The sequence below is a fragment of the Lampris incognitus genome, chromosome 14 (genome assembly GCF_029633865.1).
Source record: "Lampris incognitus isolate fLamInc1 chromosome 14, fLamInc1.hap2, whole genome shotgun sequence".
NCBI lineage: Eukaryota > Metazoa > Chordata > Actinopteri > Lampriformes > Lampridae > Lampris > Lampris incognitus.
Window position 1 is genome coordinate 20158415 of NC_079224.1, and position 26810 is coordinate 20185224.

A 26810-nucleotide genomic window follows, 5' to 3' on the forward strand; every position below is an offset into this window, starting at 1 on the left:
GATGTGAATCTCGGTACCCAATATTGGATGCTGTCTACATTATTGCCCCTTGGCAATGTCCCCCTATTGTTCAGTTATCCTTTAGTCATGAATAGAGAACTGTTCTGCAGGTCAGCTTTAGGTTTACATTTATCTCTGGTGCAGATATGGATTTTTAACATTGCACCATTTTTTACATAATTCGCTGGATTAACCCTATATTCAGATAGGCTAGACCCACTTTATAGCATTAGTCATTAGAGCATCTTATCACAAGACGGACATTTTATTTTGTGAGTACTGACAGCTCATAACAAAGACTTGATGGAATACTGATAATGTATCACAGAAAGTTGAATCAGTTCATCTGCACTCAACGTTTATTAAGATAAACGTGCATTTTGAGTGATGAAGCGTTTCTCTTAATAAACGTTGTGTCCAGATGAACTGATTCAACTTTCTGTGATGTCATTACCTGTTATTACCGAGCATGCATAAAGATACTACTATTGTAATAGACCATTTCTCTCCATTCTGAAGTTCACTGTTAAAAATCACTACAAGCTGTATAGACATGCGAAATGTTATTACATTTCTATAGCCCACATGTGCTCTGGAAACTGTTAGATAACAAATACTTTGTATTACACACTAATTAGGTCACAGCATGTCTGTGGGTGTTATGTGGGCCTACCATAAAATCATCTACAGGCTAGTAGAAATTGCAGTATTAGAAGTACAAGTAAAAGTCAGTATCAGAATCATGTTTACTGGCCATGTAGGTTTGCACACACATGGAATTTGATTCCGGCTATGTGGCTCTCACAGTGTACTTAACATAGAATAACAACACAACAATCGTCAGATATATACACAAGGACTGACCATCCATCCATCAATCCATCAATCCATCCATCCATCCGTCCATCCACTATCCAAACCGCTTACCCTGCTCTCAGGGTCGCGGGCATGCTGGAGCCTATCCCAGCAGTCATTGGGCGGCAGGCGGGGAGACACCCTGGACAGGCCGCCAGGCCATCACAGTACTGACTATATACAGGTGAAATAAGAGGCTATAATGTGCAATGGTGCAGAGAATATATCAGTAGTAGTTGTAGTATAAAATCATCTACAGGCTGTTGGACAAAATTGAAATTATATCTAGACGATCAAAGTTGGCATACTTCTTCAATTACAGCACCAAAAGGCTATGTTAACGATAGGACCGATAGACCCTGATAAGCCTGTATTTTTGTTACAATCCCACTGCATGCACGTCACGGTAAATGTTGTCTTATACAACTTAAAAAAAGATTTGAATAATTATCCATATTTATGTTTATTTGCCACAGAGAGGGAACCATAGACAGAACTTTATTTCTCATGATCAACCATAATCCTGGAACACATCTATTTCAGTGACCAGTAGGCCCAATTAAAACTACATTACCCAGACATAGTTAAAGCTATAATCTCGCGTGAAGATGATTTGTGGGAGTTGGAGGAATGAGCAACAAATTGTAGCGCACGCTGAAGCTCAGACGTCGTTCTCTGTGACTACAGTTCCCTAACAGAGCCGATAATGATGTGTGAACCGTCCGGCTCATCCTTGACCGAATTTGAGACTGGCTTAATGAACATTACCGACACGGTGAGATGAAAATAATTGCACTTTCAGCCATGCGCTTTATCGACGGCCCCTCACATATCTACGATAGATGAAAGCCAGATTCCGCTTTAGAGGATCTGTCACAGACGAACACGGCGGGACGCGCAGTGTTTCGTCTGTTTCCGGTGTGCAAAAACTATATCATTAGCTGCAAGTAGAGATTAACGAAGCGTGCCGAGGTGTTCCGTCACTGAAAAAGGGCAGGGTTTTAACCTTGACGTTAAAAATAGTTGCTACGAATTTGTTTGAAAAGATGTGAAGCTTCTCCCTTTTTATCCTTGTTGGGATTGAGCATGGCGGAGGAGGAGGACAAATCCAGCCTAGAGGCAAAATTTGATGCCGCAGTTAGAGTGATCCGGAGTTTGCCTGAGGATGGTAATGTATATTCTATTCTATTCTATTCTGTTCTATTCTATGTGTGTGTTAGTTGGAAAAATGTGATGGGATTTAATCTCAAGATTACGTCTTTGGTTTTTATCTTCAACATTGTATGTGTAATACATTATGATTGATATGTAAACAATCTAGGATACCAAATACCAGCACGAGTGGCCTACATAGTGAGCATTCAAGCTTGTCGTTCTCCCTTGGCTGATACTCTGTTAATACACTGCTGGGACAAGAGCTTATTAGGAGATTTGACTCATATCCCAAGTATAAGAACTCTCAATAGGTAACATATGTGTAGTTTATGGTGTTTTCATCTGAACAGTCTGCGTTGCCTCATCCATTTGGGTCCTAAAGATGAAGCAAAAATAACAATATGTGGTTTGTTTGTTTTTAGAGTATCTCTTCATGTGACAATACAAACATGTGATGGTGTCCATCCCAGTTATTATGTCTGCGTCTCAATCCCTCTGACATTTCAGGTCCTTACCAGCCATCTGATGACATGATGCTGATGTTCTATAGTTACTACAAACAGGCCACCTTGGGACCATGCAACATCCCCAGACCAGCTGGCTTCTGGGACTCTCGTGGAAAAGCTAAATGGTAATTGTTGATATGGTATATTCACTCATGAATCATTGTTATATTCCACAACTCTTACATCTCCATTTCAGTGAGTGGCTATGCCAAAGACAGAGAGAGGGTTTGGTGTAAAATGTTTCTGCAACAAGACCACTTCAACAATCACTTCAAAGTGGGCTTAAAGCAGGCTCCCCTTTCAAACATTTATAAGCAAAGGGACTATAAAAGTAGTCAGAGATAAACAAAAAATCAGTCCAAAAGAGGGATTATGTGTTAAACCAGAGCCAGGGAATGACTAGAGGTGCACGGTACCAGGGTATTGTTTCTTTGTTACATTTTTTAAAAATTAACACAAAACAGAAGACCTTTGCTACCAAACCCAAAGTGCCAGTCCTTTTTAGTGAATTTGAGCTGTTGATGAAACAGAACCAGAGCCCCAAGTGTCAGAATGAAAGCTGAGAATCTAAAAACCACTTCATCAGCACAGTACGACCCTGTTCATGACCCGCCGTACTGTTAAACGTTTGATTTCTGAAGGTAGAATAAATGTGCCGATGTAATGGTTGCAGATTTAACACTTTTTGCATGTGTTTTACAACCCTAAGACTTGTTTAGACAAGCCTGCTGCACTTAGAGCTATAGAGAAGGGAGCCCTCTACAGTGGCTGCCACTGTCATTGCAGGTTTTTTATGATTTTGTGTTGCCAGGGATGCATGGAGTTCTTTGGGGAATATGACAAAGGAGGAGGCCATGAAGAATTATATTGAGGACATCCAGTTGGTAAGGCTTTCCAATAGAAATCAAGTCTGCCGATAAGCCGGCTAATAAACTTGGACCACTCAAACCTTTTTTTCCAATTTACTTTTAATTAAGTGACAAATGAAAAGAACACAGGCAACTCCATATTATTAATTTTCCTTCATGCTTCACCTGGACACAGGCCTTGCTGGAATCCAACCTTTTTGTCTGCATTTGAGGCTTACGCTTTATACAGTACACGGGAGATATACCTGTTGTGTTTTGTAAGACTAATGCCACTGAGTATTTTAAGAGCAGAGCCAGTGAGTATTTCTACAGTCATAGGTTGAGGATGTCACTTATTGGAATGCAAAGCATGGTCATTTGGAATTTATTAAAATAATATAAGGCTTCAGAGCTAGGCCTCCACCATGAAATACTCTTATGAAGACTACATTTTTTTTAACTGTTGTTCGCGTGATGCAACTTATTTCAACAAATCCAACTGCCATTATTTTAAAATAGCAAAACTTTATTTTTTTCCATAAAGTTCACAACTTTTGTTTGTTCACATTTTTGGCCTCATAGAAACTTTGGTGGAGGGGGGTTAATAGAATGCCCAGAAAGACAGTAAACAGTATTCATATCTGATCTTACCGCAATAGTTTAATCAAATTAACTTGCCTCATTAGGCCTGTGGCCTTGCATGTCAACTTTAAAAGCCTGACAGTCTCTTTTGCATGTGAGCGCTGCAGTCAGGCTTTGAATGTACTGAATGCAAGATACAGAGAAAGCATGCAAATACAAGTTAAGAAACATGCTCCTAGAAAGGCAGAATTATGCCAGAAATTTATTTTATCTTGATTTAACTGCTTCAGTGTGGTTAAATCTGGTAATAGATCTACTACAATCATGGTTGATTAACTACAATTTTATGTGATTTTTTTTTAAGTTGCAGAAATGAACTGAATGAGACCTTCCACAGCATTAAATGCTTTTATTTCCCGAACATTATACATGAATGACATTGGCTTCTATAAATTACAATTAGAGACCTCTAATCAACCGTAATTCTGATATGAACATTGGATAACTGGTTAGCATCTACAACATATATTTTTATTACTTTATTTTCACTTACTAACTGCACATTTTTATATAAATTCTGCACATTATATAATATATTAGATAACCATTTGGCCACTCTATTGTAAGCACACAAGGTTTTTTTTTAAACAGTTGTTCTTTATATGGGTTGTTAGATTTTGGAGACCATTCCGGTCTCAGAGGAAGTGTCAGACCTGGTGGAGAAACTCGATAGCTTCTACACAGAGGTAGAGGGAGGAGGGGAAGAGGATGGAGAAAACGAGGTGGACAAGAAACCCTTCACAAGGCCTTTTGCAAGACAATCAGGTACGTAACCAAAATATTCACTGTATTAGTTATTTCACAGAGAAAGGTAAGTCAAGCAAGAAAATACGGCCAAACTAAAAAATACGGAATTGAGGATTAGGGCTGCAAAAGTGACATGTGTTACAATGAATTATTGTTGCTGCTGTTAATTCTCTTTGTCTTTCACGGAGAAGTTTTTTTGTCCCCCCTCCACCATTTTGCTTCTCTCACATGTTTTTTGTCATCAGATGGGTTGTTAACACAATTCAAAGAACCACTAATGGGAGGCAAGTGTTTGGTGTTATGGCTGCAGAACGCACAGTAGATGCCAAGCCTTGTGTTGAGCGCTTCAGTGGGAAAGCTTATCTCAGCCTGCTTCAAATCACTTTCACTGGCCTCATTAAGCAGACAATGGCAGATAGCTTAGTGAACACTGCCTTCACTTTAAATCAGAGGAGTGTTGGGGCATCTGGGTAGCATAGCAGTCTATTCTGTTGCCTACCAAAATAGGGATTGCCGGTTCAAATCCCCGTGTTACCTCCGGCTTGATCGGGTGTCCCTACAGACACAATTGGCTGTGTCTGCAGGTGGGAAGCCGGATGTGGGTATGTGTCCTGGTTGCTGCACTAGCCCCTCCTCTGGTCAGTTGGGGCACCTGTTCAGAGGGGAGGGGGAACTGGGGGAAATAGTGTGATCCTCCCACGCACTACATCCCCTTGGTGAAATGCCTCACTGTCAGGGGAAAAGAAGCGGCTGGTGACTCCACATGTATCAGAGGAGACGTGGTAGTCTGAAGCCCTCTTCAGATCAGCTGGGGGGTGGAGCAGTGACCGGGATGGCTCGGAAGAGTGAGATAATTGGCCGGGTACAATTGGGGAAAAAAGGGGGAGAAATTCCAACAACAAAAAAAAAATCCAAAAATCAGAGGAATGTACTGCACTGCGGATAACCCTGACAAACCACATAGACAAAAACAAAGTTCCTCTATATTCTGTAATGTATGTAGTATGTAGTGTGTAGTGTGATGGCCCTGCTCCCTATTAAAGTAGAGTTTTGCTTCTCCCTCATCCCTTGCTTAGTCAGGATATTACTAGCCGGCATACGTTGCTGTTTGTGCCTTGCAGCGTAGTTGTGGTGTGTTGTGTGGTAGCACTTGTGAACTGGGCTGTCATCGTCACATTAATATCAGCAGAAGAGTGAGTGTGCTGCTTTGTCCAGTAGGTGAACGCTTTGTCACTTCAAACTGGACATAAATCCTGGAGAGATAATCAAGAGTGTTTTCCTCACTCTCCAGGCTATGGGGCGTTGTGGGACGCTGTACAAAACCACCGAGAAAACGATAAAGAGGGCAGTGCTCTTTGCATGTATGTCAATAGTGAGGAAACAGAGGAAAGCAAAGAATATAGTGAAAGGGAAGAGGAAAGTAGTTGTGGTTCAGAGGATGGTGAGGAAGAGGAGAGTGATGAAGAAGAGGACAAATCAGAAGATGAAGAGGAGGGGGAAGAACAAGGTAGTTGTAATAGCTAGCTGTTTTATTTTGTAACGGACATGCACTTAGAGATAAAAGAGGCCGTCAAGTATCCCTTACTACATAAAACAAGGCAGTGGCCTGTTGGCATATAACATGCTTTCTGCATGTTTTTCATGATATATTTATAAAATAGATTCTTGAATGTATCTTTTCATACTGAAAAGCACATGCTTTTCAAAACATGCTCTGTGTTCACACAGTTATTATATGGAAAATCTTTGCAAAGGCATTTAAATAATGTAACATTAAGGAGAGAATTTGTTCAGAAAACTAAAGAAATTAGGTTAGCCTGCACCCATCACCAGAAACGGAGGGTTCTGGACGGGATAGACAAAAAGCTCCAGACGAGTGTAGTGATATGTATTGTTTTACTTCAGCGGGTCCTCTCTCTTTCTCTGTCTTGGTACCTTGATTTAGAGCGGAGTAGCCCAAACCCAGTGTTACTCGGGCTGCAGGGTAGGAGATGGAGATCTGATGAAAGAGGGTCTAGCTGCAGCCTGGAGCCTAGTTTCTCCTCTGTTACCAATGGGACCCACAGCTCCCTCAACAGTGAGGTGGAGGAGGAGGAGCTGGTCTGCTCCATTGAGCCGCGTGTTGAAAAGTCCTACAGGCACCTCAATGGGCACCTCAGTGGTAAGTTGGTACATTGATGCTAAAATGTAATATGGAGCAAAACGAGGTCCGCGGTGGTGTAGCGGTCTAAGCATCGGCTTTGCGTCGATGCAGTTGCCCACTGGGGACTGGGGTTCGCGCCCCGGTCTCGTCAGATCCGACTATGGCCGGACTCCATGAAGCAGCAATCATTGGCAACGCTGTCTTCGGGAGGGGGGCGGAGTCGGCTTGTGTTCGTCACGTGAATGCGTCTCTGTGTGTGTCGGAAAAACAGTGGTTCGGCTTGGAGTCGCCTTGTCACAAAAAGTGGGGAGGCGGTCTCCTTCGAGACTGCCGGCCGGAGAGATGCAGTTGGCGAACGCATGCAGTTTGAGGGTGGGTGTTTGAATTAAAATAGGGATCGATTGGCCACTAAATTGGGAGAAAAAGGGGAAAAATCAGAAATAAATTTATAAAAAAAAATAAATAATATGGAGCAAAACTAAAAGAAAGAAAAAGCATTATTGTTGATTTTTATATGCGCTCTACTGTGTATGCTGATGTAGAAAAATACGAGTTTTGAAAGTCTTGGTAATGCATCCTCACAAAACATTGTTTTCAGCACACAGATAATGATTACATTTACATTATGATTATGTTTGCCAGGGCTGTAGATCCAGCTTTTATTGAACAATCGTTGACTGTATTATAATCTGGAGTTTTTTGTTCTTTTTATGATGGCGTGCTATGCATCCTCCAGATCACAGCAATGCTATTTCCGAGGAGAACTATCGACCCACAGACTCAGATAACGAAGAGTTCTGTGACTCAATGGAACATCTAGCCATAGAGGAGGTACTGTATACCACGCAGTTCATTAAGTAAGACAAAATATCTGTCAAGCTTTAAAATTAAACATTTGAGGTGTGTCCTGCTCCATGTGGCTCTAATGGATTCTAATTTTTCTGACAAGGGGTTGGGTACTTCAAAAGTCTACTCATCTGGATCAAGAGGGGCATCAGCAAAGCGAAAGAACCACATTTGGGATGAGACTAAGATGGCATTAAAGTTGAACCGAGAGGATGTTCCTGTCCTCGAGGGACCCCTTCTCAAATTAGAGCTTAGTACAACCCAAGCCAGTAGCTCCTTGTCAAAGAGAGGGATAGGTGAGACTACTACGATGGCCTTTGGTTCATACTGAAAATCTATTTTTTCCTTAGATGCATTTAATTCCGCTTGAGATCTATTTAAAGGTATTAATTGCTTAGTACACAGCATGTTTTGTGTGGTTATATTATCGAAGGATGTCTGCGCCAACTGGAGGATGCATTGTGTGTCAGTGGTTCTCAACTCTGGTCCTTGAGACTCGCCAGTATTGCTAGTTTTTTCCTGCACCAGATATATTAGCCATCTAATGAGGTAGTACTTGGTGCAACATGTGAACATATAGTTAACTACCTGGCAGAGTAGAAAACAAGCAGTGCTTGAGGTCCTGAGGACCAGAGTTGAGGACCACCATTGTGTATCGACTTCCTCTTGATCAACTGGGCATATTTAGCAGTCATCCAGTTACAACGTCTGTTTTAGGGTCCCAGTCCCCAACGGTCCCCTGTGGCTCCCAGCTGTGTGTGAATGTAGAGGCCGCCTGCTGTTGTGCTTCACAGAGCAGACATTCCTGGAGCATTGACAGGGGTAACATCAATGAGCAGATAGCCAATGCACTGCTGAGGCTACAGGATGACATGGCCAATGTGCTCCACAGGCTCCATACCCTGGAAGTCCTGACTGTCTCACAGGTAAAAGAACACTTTCAGTACAGCTCCAGGGGGGTTGTTTTTAGATGAGTGAAGAGAAAGTAATTCCATGTTCCTCCTACCTCACATTCCTCCACATTTCCTTTCTCCTGTTGAATACACCATATGTGGAAAATGTTAAGTGCTTCAAATGGGGATGAAGCGGGCAGAGGACAGCCTCCTAGTTTGTTTTGACGTGCTGTCTAATTTTACTTTTTCAGTCAAGATCCCCTTCACCAAGGCAAGAAGACACCCTAAGACTTGCACGAAAGGTCTTTATGAGAACCTTTTCTTCACTGGATTTGTTTTATTGTGTATAACTGAACACAATCCTTTTTTTTGTTTTTTGTTTTTAAGATGGAAAAAAATCGCATTAGGAATTAAAAAGAGCTCATCTTAACAATTTAATGTTTTTGTCCCAGAGACCATCTTGGTGGCCTTTTCACTTGTCTCCAATCTCTTTGGTATTGACTACAGTCTGGCCTTTGATTGCCCACGGGCTAGTCCAGCTTTACTTACAGCGGAAGAGAAGGTGAGCAAGACAACTAACTGTGTCAATAGTATTGTCACTTTTTTTTTTTTGTCAAGGGCCAGGCTGCTGTAGAATACACAGTATCTTATTAATTCTGGTACTAACTCTTTTTCTTTTCTTTTTTTTAAACTTTTCTCCTCCCAGGAAAATTAGCTGAATCCAGCTGAATTTTACAGATCAGTCACAAAACATGCTCTGCTTATGTGGATGAAACTTTAGTTTGGAGCTTGCTGTTACTTTTTTATGCCACTGATGGAGAGCGGTCACTCACTACAAGTAATGGATAGGCTACATCAGGTAAATGTATGTCTTAACAGAGGGTTACTACAGGAATACAGTGTAGCATCTGCAGTAAGACAAGACTGCCTTTAGAAATGCTTTGGAAATATTCTTTGGATTAACATATCATAAACGTAGGCACTTGCTCAGAGCTGATACATTTACTTCAATGTGAAAGACTAACATGAATTATCAAGGTAGAAAAAGTCACTTGATCACATATCATAACTCATAACTTTTAGTTTGTAAAACAGTAAAAAATAAAATACTTGTATCATGACTGTAAGTAATTAATGGGCTTGCACAACCAGTTTTAGCCATTTAGATTCAACGTTTTATTTATTGTACACTTCATAAATAATATACTTCTCTGATGTATTTGAACTATAACATGATGTATTAGAAAACTGTATTTGTGTGTGTGTCATGAAGTGTATATATATATATATATATATATATACACACACACACACACACACACACACACACACACACACACACACACACACACACGTATTGTAATAATGTAGCCTTTCTTTTTCATTATAAGCAGTGCAGAGACATGTCAGGACCTTTTTATTTAGGACCAAAGTACGATTTCATCATTTTGTTGATATTTACAGAACAAGTTCGAGGTAATGGTCTTTAAGATTTTTACTTTTTGAAAAAATGTTACGCAGGGTCCCAGACAATCCCTTTTTAATATTTATGTTTTAATATCAGTGATTTTTTTTTCTATGTTGTTGTGTGTTGTTCGAAAGTTGCATGAGGCGAAAGTGCTATATTAAATATTTTCACATATTATATTATCATTACACTAATGTGTTCAAGAAAAAAATGTCTCACCTGTAATAAAGAATTTCAATGCAAACGTCTGAACAAGGTGACTGGTTATTACAGTGTAGCTCTGCCCTTCGCGTTTGCTCCGAGTTTGCGCGATCCGTACCGGAAATCCGACGGATCGGGCTCCGCATCCGGTTGATCTTTGTGTGCCAGATATCCGCTGTCGTTTTCGTTAGCCGCGAAGCCGTTGTTGGAAGTTTCGATTTATCAATAATTTGAGTTTACAAGTGTCAGCAGTTTAGCTTGTCAGCTTATCTGCTGTGTGGTGTCAGTGGGAATTAAAATGTTTTCCGTGTCGATGACAGTCCAGCCACAGGTAAGAAACAGACTGGCGGTGTCTGTTTTGGTCCAACATGGGTCAGACAAGCTAGCTAACCTAGCTAATATTAGCTCGATTGTTGGCGACTGTCAGGTCATTCTGACTTGTGCACTTCACCTAACATTCCAATATCATGTTTTAGGGTAATTTTTGGTCATGTATATTATTTTGATGTAATCGTCTTTTACCCCGGGGTGAGATAGGTTGAGTATCAAGTGGCGCACTGAGTGGCGCTAGTTTACTGTTTTGTAAATAAAGATAACATCGCTAGCTGCCAGTGACAGAACAGCGTCAAAAGCAAATGTTTGTCTGCAACCCATTTGCGTATTATTTGCTCATTTTATCACGAGAACGCAACATTGTTACAACCCTCTTAAGAAGTAAATTGACTGCCAATTTAAATGGTTTGCTTGGTGGTAAAATTGCCAGAGCTTGGAAGTTTGACATTGATTATGTAACGTATTGCAACAAGGTTAGCTACCCTGTGACATTTTCATTGTAACCATGAGTTACAATGTTAGCATTAGTTACCAACACTGCAGACAAGTCTAAGAGAGAGGGATGAAGGGAAATTTTGATCAGCATGGGAAACAATGTTTGTATGTTTGACTTTTGAATTACTGTAAAGACACACAAAAGGCTTGTAAACAACTATATCTTATGGCTAGTCTGTCTCATATTCATCCACTTCAATTCACATGTATGATTACAGGTGACTGTCCCTCTAAGTCACCTCATCAACGTCCTGCACTCCCTGAAGAGCTCAGTAGCAAGCAGCAACAGTGCCACCACCAAATCTAAGAAACAGAAGGAGCATACCTCAGAGTCCAACCTACATGGCACAGAGGTAGACTTTATCAGAGAAATGTGTAAAGTTTGCGTCCCATCAGAAGGGGGTGTGACAATGTCCTTAATGCTTTCCCCCTCACAAACTCGCTCCACACATATTTCAAAAACATCCTATAGCAATTTTGCAGAGAGATTAACTTGATAAGCATGAATTAATAATGATGTGTGCGTGCTTTTGTGCAGCCTGTGTGGAGCCTGCGGGAGCTTGGTCTGTCAGAGTTAGGAGTGCAACAGCTGGATGAGCTGGTGAACAGTGTTATGCCTTGCCTCAGGCAACAGGAGGCACCACTCCCATCGAATCCTTCCAGCCAGACAACCTGGAGGACCTCACATCTCTCCACACACTCTTTCTTTTACAACAAGCATGGTAGTGTCATTATGGATAATGTTGTTGTAAAGTTTAAATCCTTGATAAGAATTTCAACATGATGAATAAAAATTAAGACATCTGAGAAATGAATGTACAAATGTTTTCTATTTATAATATGTTAGGCACTCAGTGAGACCAAAGAAAAAATACCAATATAACTGCTGTTTCACAAAACACAAGCTGGCTAGTTATACCGTGTGACTGGTTGATTAATAATGCTGCATCCCACATCAGCCAACAATTGGATAGGTTCATTGAAACCAATTAACAATGCATTGTTGATGGCTCCCCTCTATCCCAGGGTTCTCTGGCGGCTCTAAGGCTATGGCCCCTCCTGTTTTTTGTAAACAGAGTCCAACACCTCTTCAATCTGTGTGCTCAGAACTCCAGTACTGGCCAGGTAATTTGTCAGTTGCAGTCAGCTGTATCAGTTGATTTCTGGTGTGGAAAATGTATTCATCACAGCTAATTTACATTATGACACGCTCTGTTCCCTTGTCATAAGCCCATGACATAGGCAAATGAAATTTCCATGAGGAATGCCAATTGTAATGGTCAGTTGTCTCTTCATTGCTGGTTCTAAGAAAGTATAAGGTTATAAACAAAGTTATACTAAACATCTTATTCTTTGACTAACTGATGAACCCTCCCTTCTTTTGCTGACCAAGATAACACTACCTATATTAAAAGATTTTCGTTGGATTTTGCACTGTGATGGACTGGCGGCCTGTCCAGGGTGTCTCCACGCCTGCTGCCCAATGACTGCTGGGATAGGCTCTAGTATCCCTGCGACCCTGAGAGCAGGATACACAGTTTGGATAATGGATGGATGGATCGATTGTTTTGCATATTATGTAATCAGTCCTTGTTTACTTTATATTTCAAGTGTGGGTACAGAGCAGAGGTTTTAAAACCCTGAGAAACAAAACACGGCATACGCAGTCAGCCTTTCACCGTCCTCTGGAATCTGATGGCTTCACGTCATCATTTATGAAGGTAAACCTTTGTGCTTACCATTATTCACAAATTTGATTGACAGTTGGGGACCAGAAGTCAAAATCCTTGAAATTTGCAGCAAGACAAGTGAAATCTTGTATGGTTTCTGAGTAATAATGATTTATCTGTCTCTCAAAAGACTTGAAACTATTTTTGGTAAATGGAGGACACATTTTATAACCAATGACAAATCATTTTACTCTGCTAAATATCCCAACGCCAGCATTTCACCTCACCAAAAGACTAGTAACCTCAAACAATATCAAGATTGAAAGTGCTAGAGTAGTTGAGTGTGCAGGTTCTCTTTGCCTTTCTAAACAATGCTAACTTGTTCTGCTTTGTGCTACAGGGTTTCCTGACGCGTGACAAGGGGTTGGAGATTGAGACTCTCGACAGGCTATTGAAGAGCAGGAACATTCCTGATGGACATCAGGAAGCATTCAAGAGTGGATTCACTGAGGGTTTTCTGAAAGCTCAGGCCCTGACACAACGCACCCAAGGCAAGCGTTAAGACACTCACCTGTACGAAAATAAGCACCTTCTCCACTAATTGACATTGTTTTCTTATATAACCTGCTATTACTACTATTACTACTACTGCTATTACTATTACATATGTTACTCCAATACTTTTTGAGTCATGTTATAAATATGAGGAGCCTATAATTCAACACCTCTACCTCTTGCCTCCCCACTGTTTCAATATGACCTTTCCATTTTAAGTTGGGCTTGCAATGTTACTCTGTATTTAGGTGTAAAGTCATAAACTCGAGGAATAAGGTCGGGTCCTCATCTATGAAGTACATCTCATTCACATTATTTTCCTTCTTTACGCACTGTGATATGCTACTATCTTAATGTTTTAAAAGCTTTTATATTTAGCTTTTTTATTTTTTTGGCATTTCTTTGTCTTCCTGAACATTTGATGAATATTTTCAGAATATGTCTCTCACTCCTGTACTCTTAATTATTTGCTTGTAAAGTTGTTCATCAGGTATTTCAAACTTATTGTACTATTTTACTTAGTTTTAGTTGTTTGTATAAATCAAGAGAATCGGCATGTAGACATGAATATTCCACCTTAGATTCGCTCATCAAAATTGCCTTAAGAGTTTGAAGAATGTAGATTTGTAGTTCTCCATTGAATACAGTGTAATTTTTATTCTGCTTTTCAGACTCTTTGAGGAGGACTAGACTGATTTTGCTGGTACTGCTTCTGGTCGGCCTGTACGGCATCTCTAAGACACCTTTCCTATCGGGTAAAGGCTCCTGTCCCCTTTTAACACCCCCATTTTTGATATTTTTGCAAAAAAAAAAAAGAAGCTCCCCTTATAAGTTGATTGTTCCCTGGCAAAAAAGATCTCAGCTTTTGCTGGGTATATAGAGTACCAAGCGTGTTGTAACTGAACCATATTCAACTTAACGCTGAGAATGACGATTGGCCTCTGTTCCTAATCCCTGTTCACAAGCAGTGTGTGCAACTTAAGTAGCCATGCCATGCAGTGTGATTTCGAACTTTAATCTAACCATTCTGGACAGTGCGATTCCGAACCACATCAGGCCTGGACTCAGCAGTGGACCCTGTCCAGATGAAAAATGTGACATTTGAGCATGTCAAAGGGGTTGAAGAGGCCAAGAACGAGCTGCAGGAAGTCGTGGAGTTCCTCAGAAACCCGCAGAAGTTCACTGTTTTAGGAGGAAAGCTGCCCAAAGGTAAAATTCTTTCTGTTAAAGCCTCAAGGTAGATAAAATGTACCATGAATGTTTCTGTCACGTCCACATTTATTTTTGGGACTGAACAGTGATTTTTAGAAATACATCATAGAGATATTTACTGAAATATGCTACAAACTTCTGTTGGTACCCTGCTGTTTCATCATTCTTTACTTTTCTTATCCTGCTTTCCTTCTTGTCCATCTAGGCATCTTACTGGTAGGTCCCCCAGGTACTGGTAAGACCCTGCTGGCCAGAGCAGTGGCAGGAGAGGCAGATGTACCGTTCTACTATGCCTCTGGGTCTGAGTTTGATGAGATGTTCGTTGGAGTGGGAGCCAGTCGCATCAGGAACTTGTTCAGTGAGTGTTTCTTTATTCTCCTATGTATCTTTACGAGCAGTGGAGACATCCTCACTTCTACCTGCCATATTTGGATAACTTATGAGTATCTTATTCAAGGACGAAGACAAGATTCAACTGTTACAAACTACAGTCTTTATTCAAAATGTGACTTGACTTTGTTGCCCTCTCTCTCTAAGGGGAGGCCAAAGCCAGTGCTCCCTGTGTGATCTTTATTGATGAGCTGGATAGCGTGGGTGGGAAGAGGATCGAGTCTCCCATGCACCCTTACTCCAGACAGACCATCAACCAGCTACTGGCTGAAATGGATGGGTACGCCTCTAAAAACTATTAGAATCATTGTCACATTGAAGAAATTGAGCTGACTTTCTCGTCTGCCATTTGAAAGTAACCAGGGAGGAGATCATGGTTAAGAGTCAACACGAGACTGTAGCTCAGAACAATATCCAGGCTAGAGGGTGGTCTCTGTAATCACATCACTATACCATGGCAGATACAATGGGGGAAATAAGTATTCAAGACGTCAATATTTTTTCTTTCATTAAACATATTTCCAGTGCAGCTATTCACATGAGATTAAGACATTGGTATTAACTCAGTAAGACAACATAGCTTAAGAAATCATAACAGTCCAATCAATAAAGTTTTTTTTTTGTGATTTTGATATACTTTATTAATCCCCATAGGGGAAATTCAGCTCTGCATTTAACCCATCCTAGTTGTGTCGCTAGGAGCAGTGGGCTGCCGCTGTGCAGCGCCCGGGGACCAACTCCAGTTCGTCTCGCCTTGCCTCGGTCAGGGGCAGAGACATGAGTATTAACCCTAACATGCATGTCTTTTTTGATGGCGGGGGAAACTGGAGCACCCGGAGAAAACCCACCGCAGAAACGGGGGAGAACATGCAAACTCCACACAGAGGATGACCTGGAATGACCCCCAGGTTGGACAACCCTGGGGTTCGAAACCAGGACCTTCTTGCTGTGAGGCGAGCTTGCTAACCACTGGGCCACCATGCTGCCAAAAGTCACATAGATGTGTGATGAAATTTTTCTCCCGCTAAATGCTGTGTCCAAATGAACTGATTCAACTTTCTGGGATTATGTGCATTAAATTGGAATGACACAGGAAAAAAAATATTGAACGCGCTAATTGAAATGTATTTAATTCTTAGTGGAGAAGCATTTGTTTGCAATGACAGCTTCAAGATGTTTCCTGTACGAAGAAACTAATCTCTCCCACTGTTCAGGGGGGATTTTGACCCATTCTTCTAAGCAAACAGTCTTCAAATGTTTAAGATTCCGGGGGCCCCACTGGTGATTCTTCATCTTCAATTCCTCCCACAACTGTTGTATTTGGTTCAAGTCAGGTGATTGACTGGGCCATTCCAACACCTTTATTTTCTTTCTCTGGAACCAGTTGAGAGTCTCCTTTGCAGTATGTTTGGATTGTTGTCCTGTTGAAAGGTCCACCCATGTCTCATCCTCATTGTCCTGATGGATGGCAACAGATTCTTTTCAAAAATATCCCGATACATGGCTCCCTCCATTCATCTTCCCTCCAACAATTTGTATTCTACCAGTACCTTGAAAAGAGAAACAGCCCCATACCACGATGCTTCCACCTCCGAACTTTACTGTATGGTATTTTTAGGGTCATATACAGAGAAATATCCCCTCCAAACATGGCGAGTAGTATTATTGCCAAAAATTTCAATTTTTGTCTCCTGACCACACATTCTTCCAGTAATCTACACGTGTCTCCAAATGTTGTGTAGCAAACTTCAAATGAGCTTCAATGTGCCTTTTCTTCAGTAATGGAGTCTTATGGGGTGATCCTGAATGGAGACCATGGCAATGGAGTGCATTGCCTATCGTTTTCTCTGTGACAATTGTACCTGCTTCTTCCAGTTCTTTCTGGAGCTCTTTCCGAGTGGTCCTTGGATCTTGGGCTACTCTTCTGACTAATTTTCTTATAAGATTTCTCCTGTGCATGCCTGATTGATGGTGGAGTGATGCTTCTTCCACTTGTGGATAATGGCCCCAGTGGTGCTTATGGGAGTTGCGAAATCAGTCGGTAACCTACGCCATTTCTGTGTTGCTCAACAATCTTGTTGCGAAGGTCTTGGGAGAGCTCTTTGCCTCTATCCATCATGATGAGATGGTTCTTGTGTGACAGCTTGATAACAAATGACGCATTCACAGATAATAGATAATAGTAATAAAAATTGAGTTTGTATAGCGCTTCTCATCTGCAGAGACAGATCTCGTAGCGCTTCACAGATAAAAGACTAGTAAAGTAATCTCTTTTAAATTAGCACAGGTACGAAGGCTAATTATTAGTTAATCACCAGGTTCAGTGCTTTTTCTTACTGCATGTTAAATACTTTTTTTCTGTCATTCCAATTTAACGCACATAACTTTTTTTATTAATTGGAATGTTATGTTCTTTAGCTATGTTGCCTTATTGAGTTAATACCAATGTCTGGTCTTAATTTCATGTGAATAGCTGCACTGGAAATATGTTTACTGAAAAAAATGTTGACGTGTTGAATACTTATTGCACCCACTGTATTACTTGCATACACTACTGTAGAGGACCACTGAGTAATGGGCTGAAGCTCCTGTGTTGTTATCAGAAGAGCACCTATTCCAATGAAAGAAAGAAAAAACTCAACAAACTCCAGCGTAAACAACTAAGGTTGAAAAGCGTTTATTCAGTCGGGTAATTTATAGAACAGAGCATATTACTACTGTGGTTGATGAATTAGGAGGTGACTGAGCGGAGGAATACCCACAGATTGAGTGTATTGCACCGAGGAGCATTGCCTTTGAATTAAATGTATGCTATGATCTAATTGTAGGTTTAAACCAAATGAAGGTGTGATCATCATTGGAGCGACAAATTTCCCAGAGGCTTTGGATAAGTATGTTTAGCTTTTGTAATATATTTTGCTACAATTCACGAAGACAATTTCTGTTGGGATTTACAACCTGTGAAGGCCCAGCTGTCCTTGTAATTATTGAGAATGCAATACCAGACTTTTGATCAAATCCTTCAAGAGCCATCAGGTTCCACATAAACAGTGAAACAGAGATATTTTTTTCCTGAAGAAGTGCAGCTTGTGTTTTACTGACCAATGTCTACCCTCCTCCATAGTGCGCTGATCCGTCCAGGACGTTTTGACATGCAGGTGACTGTACCCAAACCAGATGTCAAAGGACGCACAGAGATCCTCAACTGGTACCTCAAGAAGATTAAAGTAGATCCAGGTATGACATCAGCCTGAGCTGATCCTAGATTTGGCCACTATAAGAGGTTAGTGTATATCTTATTTCGGTCACTTTCAAAATCCAGTTTCTCTCACATTATGAGTAAGGGCCTTATATTTGTTATAAGAAAGCTGAGAGGTTTTAATAAGCTTGGGTCCTAGTCTGAAGAGACCTTAGAAACTCTTGGCAGGAGTATCCCATTTATGTGGAATGAGAACAGAGTTGCCTGTTATTTCACTAGTGTCATGCCAAAGTTCAAGCCTTCCCACAGCTTCACTGTCTGTTTTCTCTCAACATTAATTCAATGTTATCTTTAATCCATGCAGCTATTGAGGCTAATATTATTGCTCGGGGCACAGTGGGCTTCTCTGGTGCCGACCTGGAGAACCTGGTGAACCAGGCTGCCCTAAAGGCAGCAGTGGACGGAAAAGACATGGTCACTATGAAAGAATTGGAGTTTGCCAAGGACAAGATCCTCATGGGTGAGCAGCACGAAAGCTTAGCTTATGTGGAGGGAACAGCCTCACATATGGTCGGTTGTTAATTCATTCCTTTGTTTGTTCTTTCATTTGTTCCTTCCTTCCTCCCTCCCTCCCTTCTGTCCTTTATTTATTTGTTTGTATATCTTTTTATTTATTACCACAGTGAGGAAGTTGGGAGGCAGATAGAGTAGGATAAACACAGGAGACATTGTTCGTGGCTAAATCCATCCTAATCCAAGTGAGATAACCTTTCAACTTTGTTTTATAATTTAATGCTATTCACTTTCTGTATATTGTCTCTAGCTCACTAGTTTGTTGGTTCTTTTATGATTTAATAGTCTTGAGAAATGGCTGCCCTTTAGATAACTGATGACAAAGTATGGCATAAAATGTAGACATTATTGACTGCCTGCCAAATAACAGTTGAGTTTTCCATGGTTTAAAAAAAATCACTCCTTCTAAACATAGGGCTGCTGGACACCATTGTGTGTGTTCTGTTTATGATGCCGACCAAATTATGTTTACTTTGTGGTCATTAGGTTGCCCTAGTTAGAGCAACTAAAGTTATATTTCACAATGTTGCCTAAGTTTCTAGATTGAGTTAAATTTGTTATGTGCGCAGGGTCCACAAAGCATCGACTTTGTGTCGATGCAGTTGTCCACTGGGGACCGGGGTTCGCGCCTCGGTCTCATCAGATCCGACTATGGCCAGACTCGATGAAGCAGCAATAATTGGCAATGCTGTCTTCAGGAGGGGGGGCGGAGTCGGCTTGTGTTCGTCACATGAATGCATCTCTGTGTGTCGGAAAAAGCAGTGGTTCGGCCTGGATTCGCCTTGTCACGGAAGTGGCGATCGTCTCCTTCGAGACTGCCGACCGGAGAGATGCAGTTGGCGAATGCATGTAGTACAAGGGTGGGTGTTCGAACTAAAATAGGGATCAATTTGCCCCTAAATTAGGAGAAAAAGGGAAAAATCAGAAATACATTTATAAAAATTTTTTTTTTTATGTGTGATCGCTACAGCCCCTAGATGTCATATTAGCCCACGTATGTTAGCTAGCTAAGCAGTCTTACTTTAGCTGACGTTAATTTTTTCACCATGTTAGGCTAGGCAGCTGCATGCTAGTCATTGTGAGATGAATAGAGATTGACTACTGTTAACCAAAACCTACCATGCTGTCATTATTGGGAACAAAGTCCTTTCTGTTAATACTCTTTATCCACTTCTGGCAAATCTCTTGGTTTCACAGGGAATCTATGTAAAGTATGGTCTCAGACAGGGGCACTGTTCATGAAGTGAAGGCTTTTTTTGTTTTGCAGTTTTTTTTCCAAAGTTGAAGTTTACCACTACTGTTGGAGCAGCTGAGAATTGCACAGGTTCTTCCTGAAGTCCTAGACATCATTATCAAAAGTAATGTTACATAAAAAGTAAAGGTAAAAATAGAAAATTGTACACTTCTTATGACAGCTTGCCTTCACATGCGCTCATATTGTAGGGGGATTTCACCACAGAAATGGCGACTTGTTTACTCCCAGTACTTCCTCAGATTCACGTATACATAGTACCCACAACTGCCATCATTAACTCTCAACCGTGTCCTATGTTTGTGTGTTTGTTTGTTGTTTTTCCAACACCTTCCTTTTATTTTCTCGTGTCGTTCCATCTAAGGTCCTGAGAGGAGGAGCGCAGAAATAGATAAGAAGAATAAGCTCATCACAGCGTACCATGAGTCAGGCCATGCCATCATTGCTTACTACACCAAAGACGCCATGCCCATTAATAAGGCCACCATCATGCCTAGGGGACCCAGTCTAGGACATGTAAGGAATACCAGAACCAGTTCAATGAATGGATAAACTCTGCTCAGTTACAGTTACTCTGCTGAGTTACAGTGTATGATAACCAATAATTATATTCATATGAATACGGTTGTAATGACTTTACTCTTTCGCTTTTGTAAAGAACTATATTCTCCTCCCTTTTCTGTTTCCCTACTCCCACTTCCCACCTTCACTATCTTCATTTCCCTCAACCCTACCACCACTACTGCCACCCTTTCTCCATCCCCCTCTCCCCTCTCCCATTCATTACTCCCCTCTCCACCAGGTGTCCATGCTTCCAGAGAATGATCGCTGGAGTGAGACTCGCTCCCAGCTACTGGCCCAGATGGATGTCAGTATGGGTGGTCGTGTTGCAGAGGAGCTCATATTCGGCAACGAGTACGTCACCACAGGTGAGACAGCTGGGATTTCTGGGGAAAGCTGTTAAGCCTTATTTTTATATATATATATATATATATATATATATATATATATATATATATATATATATAGTTACCGCCCCAGTGCTGTGTGTTGTGTACTATTACCCTGTATACGAGGGTTTTATATATATATATGTATGTATGTATTAGTGGTGGGACTTAATTAAAAAAATTAATCGAATTAACTATGGGCTTTGTAATTAATTAATCGTAATTAATCACATTTTAATCGCATATCGATATTTGACACCAGAAGCAACATTTTTCAATTCAAACAGGTCTTGGTAGATGACTAAATCAATGAATAGACACATACATAAGTTTAAACAACAAAATCCTGTTTATTTTGTTCAAAACAAGTTTGTTTTGTAAACACAGTACTTTTTGTAACCCCTGAACTTCTACCACTGAAAGTGGTCTACAGTCCACAGCAATCCATTTCGCCAGTGAGTTTGTTAATTTATCAGACGTGGACTTACTCATCTTGGATTTGAAACCCGTCATCTGGTGGAGAGTCGGTTGGCGACTCTGCTTGGTTGTACTAGGAGCACTAGCGTTAGCGTTAGCTCCGGTGTTCGTACTAGCTGCAACGTGTTTCGCATTTAGGTGGTACCGGACGCCTGAATAACTGCGGTGGAATGCAAACTCTCTGTTGCAGAGTCTGCACACAACAGTACTCTTATCTAGGCTTCCATCCGACCGTTTTTTAAACGTAAATTTCCCATCCACAGAGCTAAGCAACACGGTGTCATCCTTGTCGTCTATCACGTCTGTTGTTAGCATACTGACTTGTTAGCCTAACCTACTCTGCCTTCCGCTTGACTGACGTCACTCGGTGCATCGGTATAATCCGTATGCCAGAAACGAGTGTACTGAGATGCGTTCTGTGTTGACTGGAGTGTAAAAATAAAATGCGATAAAATGCGTTAATTTTTTTTAACGCCGTTATTTTTCCTATAATTAATTTTCGAATTAACGCGTTAAAGTCCCGTCCCTAATATATATATAACATATAGATAGATAGATAGATAGATAGATAGATAGATAGATAGATAGATAGATAGATAGATAGATAGATAGATAGATAGATAGATAGATACAAGCCTGTACTGAAATGCATTAAAAGTTTTTTTCCTCATTTGTTGAGCACTTTTATCTAAACCATTGATGGTTTCCGGGAGGGGGGGTATATATATTAAAAAAATATATATATATATATATATATGTGTGTGTGTGTGCGTGTGTGTGTGTGTGTGGGGGGGGGGGCATTCCATTAGCAGCCATAATACCAGGCAGTCTTCTGTGTGTCTCTGAAATGCTTCCAAAATTGTGTCCAATGGGGATGTCACTGGTGGACAAACCATGAATTTGAAAACTTGCCTCCTAGTTTGCCTTAATATTCACGCTCTGTTTTACAATGTAGTCTATTGGCGAAACAGGATAGACGCTTCTCATGGATAGACACTTCTCTGCACAGACTGGGGTGGGGGGGCAAAAATTAGTCTGCATGCATAGATTTAACTATAGGTAAAAAGACAGCTTGCGCTTACAAAGGACAAGGAGATATTAACTGTTGAGCTAAAATTGTTTTCGAACATTTTTTATTTTTCTAAATTTCCTGGTAGAGTTGAGGTTCAGTGAAAAACTGTGTTGTTCTTCAGGAGCATCCAGTGACTTTGACAGTGCCACCAAGATAGCTGAAATGATGGTGACCAGATTTGGAATGTGTGAAAAGGTAGGTGTGTGATGGGGGCCTGAATTAAAGAAATTCATTAGATTGCATTTTGTGCAATGTGTTCTACTCACCATTTTTGGTGACAAAAAGCATTCACCCAGAACAAGTCTGTGAGCAAAAATTGCATTAATTTAATTAAAAATCAATTAAAATCATTTTAACTTTTCAGATCAAAATTCTTTGCCACTTTCTGATGTGTGTGAGAACAGAAGACAACACTAGCCTAAGTCAGCATCAGTAGGGAAATGTGGCAAAAGTCAGAAAGCTAACAACATATCATGCAAACAATTGGCAATATGGTCATCTCCATAACTCTGTCACGCATATCAGTAACTTCATCTGTATACAATATCTGTTATATTTTTAATCAGTAAAGCTGAATATTACATTGTGTATACAACGTTATGATTTGTTAGCAGCTTTGCTTAGTTTATATCTCTGCCAATACTGTAATGGCAGTGCTGGAAAATGTGTCTTGTGTTTACATGAAACTTCAGCTGCTGAAAACCACTAGAGTAAACAAACATTAAGTTTGTGTTTTATTTAGAAACATCCGCATGTCCACAAATCATGGTAAGTCCAAAATATCTGTCTGCAGCTGAGTAGATCCATTTGTTTACAATAATGTAATTAACTCATTAAGCCTGATTGATGTGTTTACAAAATATTGAATTTTCAGGGGTTGGTTATTCATATGCAGCCCTTCAATTATAGTAACTATATAGGTCCTCCATTTGGATATTAGGATGAGTTTTCCACTCCTAACAAAAAACTTTGACAATCTTATTTTGTGAAAGGGAGAGGACATGTGCGCGTGCACTGTTAGGATGTGCACCCCTGCCAATTTAGGGCTACTTTTGTGCATTCCTGGAGCTAGACATTTTTGTATGGCTGTCAACTATGGTTATAAATAGTCACTATCTGCTCTGCTCCACTTCCTCCTCACTCAACAGGGTATAAGAGCCCTTTTGTTTTAACTGTAAATTACATATTTTCCTTTCCTTGGTACTATAGTGTGGCTGGGTCATATAACACTAAATTATAATTTTAATACAATTTTGGGAATAATGGGTTGAGGAAAGTTACTCTTGTTTGGATTATCAGTTTAAGCATTTTTTTTATTCACATATTCCCTTTCCTCTTCGTCTCCCAGTTGGGTGTGATGACCTACCCCAATCTGACAAAGCAGAGTCCAGAGACACAAGCTGCTGTGGAGCATGAAGTCAGGGTGCTGCTGAAGGTCAGTTAACCCTTAATTTCATTCATCACTTCATCATATTTCTTACCGGTCCAAGTTTTCTGGGGTTTTTTTCTTCTATGATCATCCCTGTGGGGTCGCTACGTATATTGGCTTATACAGAGAGAAATTATCTATACATACCAGCTACAATTGCTGCAGTTTGTACTTTCAAAAAAGCGACCCTGCTAGGAAAACTCCTCAGTCAAAATATTTGTCTCTTGATATTCCCAGGACTCATATGAGCGGGCCAAGGCACTACTAAAGTCTCATGCTAAGGAACATAAGAATCTAGCAGATGCCCTCCTGATGTATGAGACACTGGATGCCAAGGAAATCCAGTTGGTCCTGGAGGGCAAGACCCTGGACACCAGATGAAACCAATCAGGCCGGAACACAATTGAGGGATCACTGGGGAATGGGTCAGATTTTGAGCGCTCAGGGGTAATGTAAAGAGTGGAACTCAGGTATGCTCATGTGGGGTCTGAGTACAGGGTTTTAAAGCTCGCAGCCTCCATTCAGATCATACAGTTGCTGAGGGATGATCTTTGAACCATTTCACATCTCTTGTGTTTATACAGTCATTGTGGAATCTGAATGGCACTCATTATAGGTAGCCTGATAGTCTCACATACTTCATGAAAACCGGCCCATGCTTAGAAATGTAGAGTGTGTATGTAGGAAAGAGAAGCATGTACAGTGAAAGGGCTCAAAAGTGTTTCTAAAAGAACATTCAGCTCATGTTAAATGCTACAGATGACAATGAAAATAGCTCCTTAAAAGGTAAGGCAAATCAACCCACCCAGCACTTTGTATTATACCTCTAAGAGGTAACATGACATAAGGATTTGTTTGATTTAGGTCCAACATCTACTGTGCCTCCACAAGTACTCTAGCATTACATCTGTGTAGTAACTCAGATTACTCCTTTTTTTTGTTGTTTGTTTGTTTTTTTGTGCTGTCCATCCTTAAAGATTTTGTCAATTTGAATGCTTAGGTCTGTTATATCTGAAGAGGATTGAGTATCGTCATCAATATGGCTCAGGTTGCTTTAAAGAAGAGTGGGTCATGAATGTAAATTTGCATTTGAAACCTAAGATATTAGTGGAGGATTGTATTCTAAATGTATCTATATGACATATGCACAAATAAGTTTGAAATGTGATCGTATTACCAATTCAGTCATGCGTGTAACAGTTTGTTACGAGCTTCCTAGCAGTTTGTGTTCACAACCGCTACTTGTCTAGTACATTGGCTGTCAATTCCAGTCCTTGGGACCCCTTAGTGCTATTGGTTTTCTGTTCTGCCAGATAGTCAATCACATTCACCTGTTGTATCAGGCCTAAAACCTCCCTCATTAGTCGGCTCGAGTAGCTGGCAGCATGAAAAACCAGCAATAGTGAGGAGTACCAGGGAACAGAGCTCTGAGTCTCTTGTCTTGTGTATCTCAAAGCTAGCTTGCCCACTAGAGATACTTATTCTCTCCTCTACTTCACCTGGCCAAGACACTGGTATGTTTTTAAGGTGTCACTGAAGGCCATCATTGTAGGCTGCTACAAATGTTAATCAATTATCGTCTTAACATTTGTTCCAGTTTTCTCAATCTGAGAGGCTTGTCTGTACTGTGACAAATAGATGCTGTGACACTCTTCTATCTCTTTTTGCCACTCCTGCATGTTCCAAAGTTTGTCGTTATGCTGATAGTTCTAATGGTGGCCTTTTTTGAAGTGCAAGTGTAAATGTCAACTTTTGAACTAGGAACTTTAAAAAGTTGGTCAACGATGCTTCGTAGCACTTATGGCAAGTATGTGACTCGAAATGCACTCTGTATGTAATGTATACAAATGGAATGGGAAAATGCTGCTGCATCCAAAATGGACGCTTCAGGTCACCATGTACCAAATGTAGGTGAAATGAATTTGACAGTTCTGAGGGTTATACATTAAATAATTTATTTCAGTGGTCTGATCCAGGTATTTGAAAGACAGCTCAATACCAGGATCATATTTACTTCGTTGCAAATCAGTGGATTCAGGGTTATCTTAATGCTTCTATCATTTGGGTGACCTACCAGGCCATATTTGTTTAACAGTAGCTGTTATTTGCTGTGTCTGTTATTGAACTCCAGCAGTGTGACAGACACCCTTAGTCAATGTGACATTGTTCTGTGTCCCCAAAAAATGTGCAAAGGCATCAATCAGCCTGTTATTATTCAATGTCTAATACTCCAGTCAGAATCAGAATACTTCATTCATCCCCGAGGGGAAATTGGGTAACAAGTGAGTAGCTCTAGCCGTGATGGTATCTATAACCATATCTCGATGTTTTACAACAGACTTTGAAAGTAAGGCTCATCTATAACCAGCCAAGTCACTTCTTTCTGGTGTTATCTGTTTCTGGTTTCTTTGCCTGTCACATGCTATAATTCTTTATTGGCCTTCTACCCATGATAAGTTGTGTATATATGGTTGAGACATAATGGGAACATTGTATAAAGATGTATAGTAATGCTTGTATTCTGTGTAAACATTGAAAATAGCTCTGGTTGAAAAGGTCAACAACGAGATAACGAAAGTGAATGAATGTTTGCAGCTGAGATAAATGAAAAACGTATGTAAAAACTTGTGTGTTGATTTGTTTTTGTAAGGTTTTAGGTTGGTATGCAGCTTTATGCCTTTCCAGACATTTTATTTGAACCATGGTCCATTGTTTTTGTTGTGTCTTTGCCAAAAGTTGAGCCTCATGTACATTTCTCATATCTTCATCTGTTTATCTTTCTATTTTGTTGCAGGAATGTACAATTTGACAGCAAATTATTTTATTCCAAATGCAGACATAGGTAATGGGTGATCTTGGGGGGAAAAAATTTTACGCCGTGCACATCAATAACTAAAAT

At 40.4% G+C, this 26810-nt stretch overlaps 2 protein-coding genes across 3 annotated transcripts; both read left to right on the forward strand.

Moving 5' to 3' along the window:
- Positions 1-1550: 1550 nt before the first annotated feature.
- Positions 1551-9961, forward strand: LOC130123869 (acyl-CoA-binding domain-containing protein 5A-like). 2 transcript variants are annotated; one of them, XM_056293181.1, is made up of 11 exons: positions 1551-2023; positions 2518-2641; positions 3328-3400; positions 4621-4771; positions 6699-6914; positions 7633-7727; positions 7846-8038; positions 8460-8668; positions 8887-8937; positions 9088-9197; positions 9342-9961. In XM_056293181.1, the coding sequence occupies exons 1-11, from the start codon at positions 1942-1944 to the stop codon at positions 9352-9354; spliced, it is 1317 nt and encodes a 438-aa protein (XP_056149156.1). In that variant the 5' UTR covers positions 1551-1941; the 3' UTR covers positions 9355-9961. The 2 variants fall into 2 exon arrangements, with proteins under 2 accessions (XP_056149156.1, XP_056149157.1); XM_056293182.1 differs by having other exon boundaries at positions 9143-9197.
- A 514-nt stretch (positions 9962-10475) lies between these two features.
- Positions 10476-26528, forward strand: LOC130123868 (ATP-dependent zinc metalloprotease YME1L1-like). The gene is made up of 18 exons (XM_056293180.1): positions 10476-10635; positions 11351-11485; positions 11671-11854; positions 12159-12257; positions 12744-12853; positions 13203-13353; positions 14029-14112; positions 14393-14566; positions 14775-14927; positions 15107-15239; positions 17788-17850; positions 18084-18196; positions 18523-18678; positions 20348-20499; positions 20786-20912; positions 22604-22677; positions 23831-23917; positions 24149-26528. Exons 1-18 carry the CDS (start codon positions 10603-10605, stop codon positions 24290-24292), a joined length of 2172 nt encoding a protein of 723 aa, XP_056149155.1. The 5' UTR covers positions 10476-10602; the 3' UTR covers positions 24293-26528.
- Positions 26529-26810: the final 282 nt, after the last annotated feature.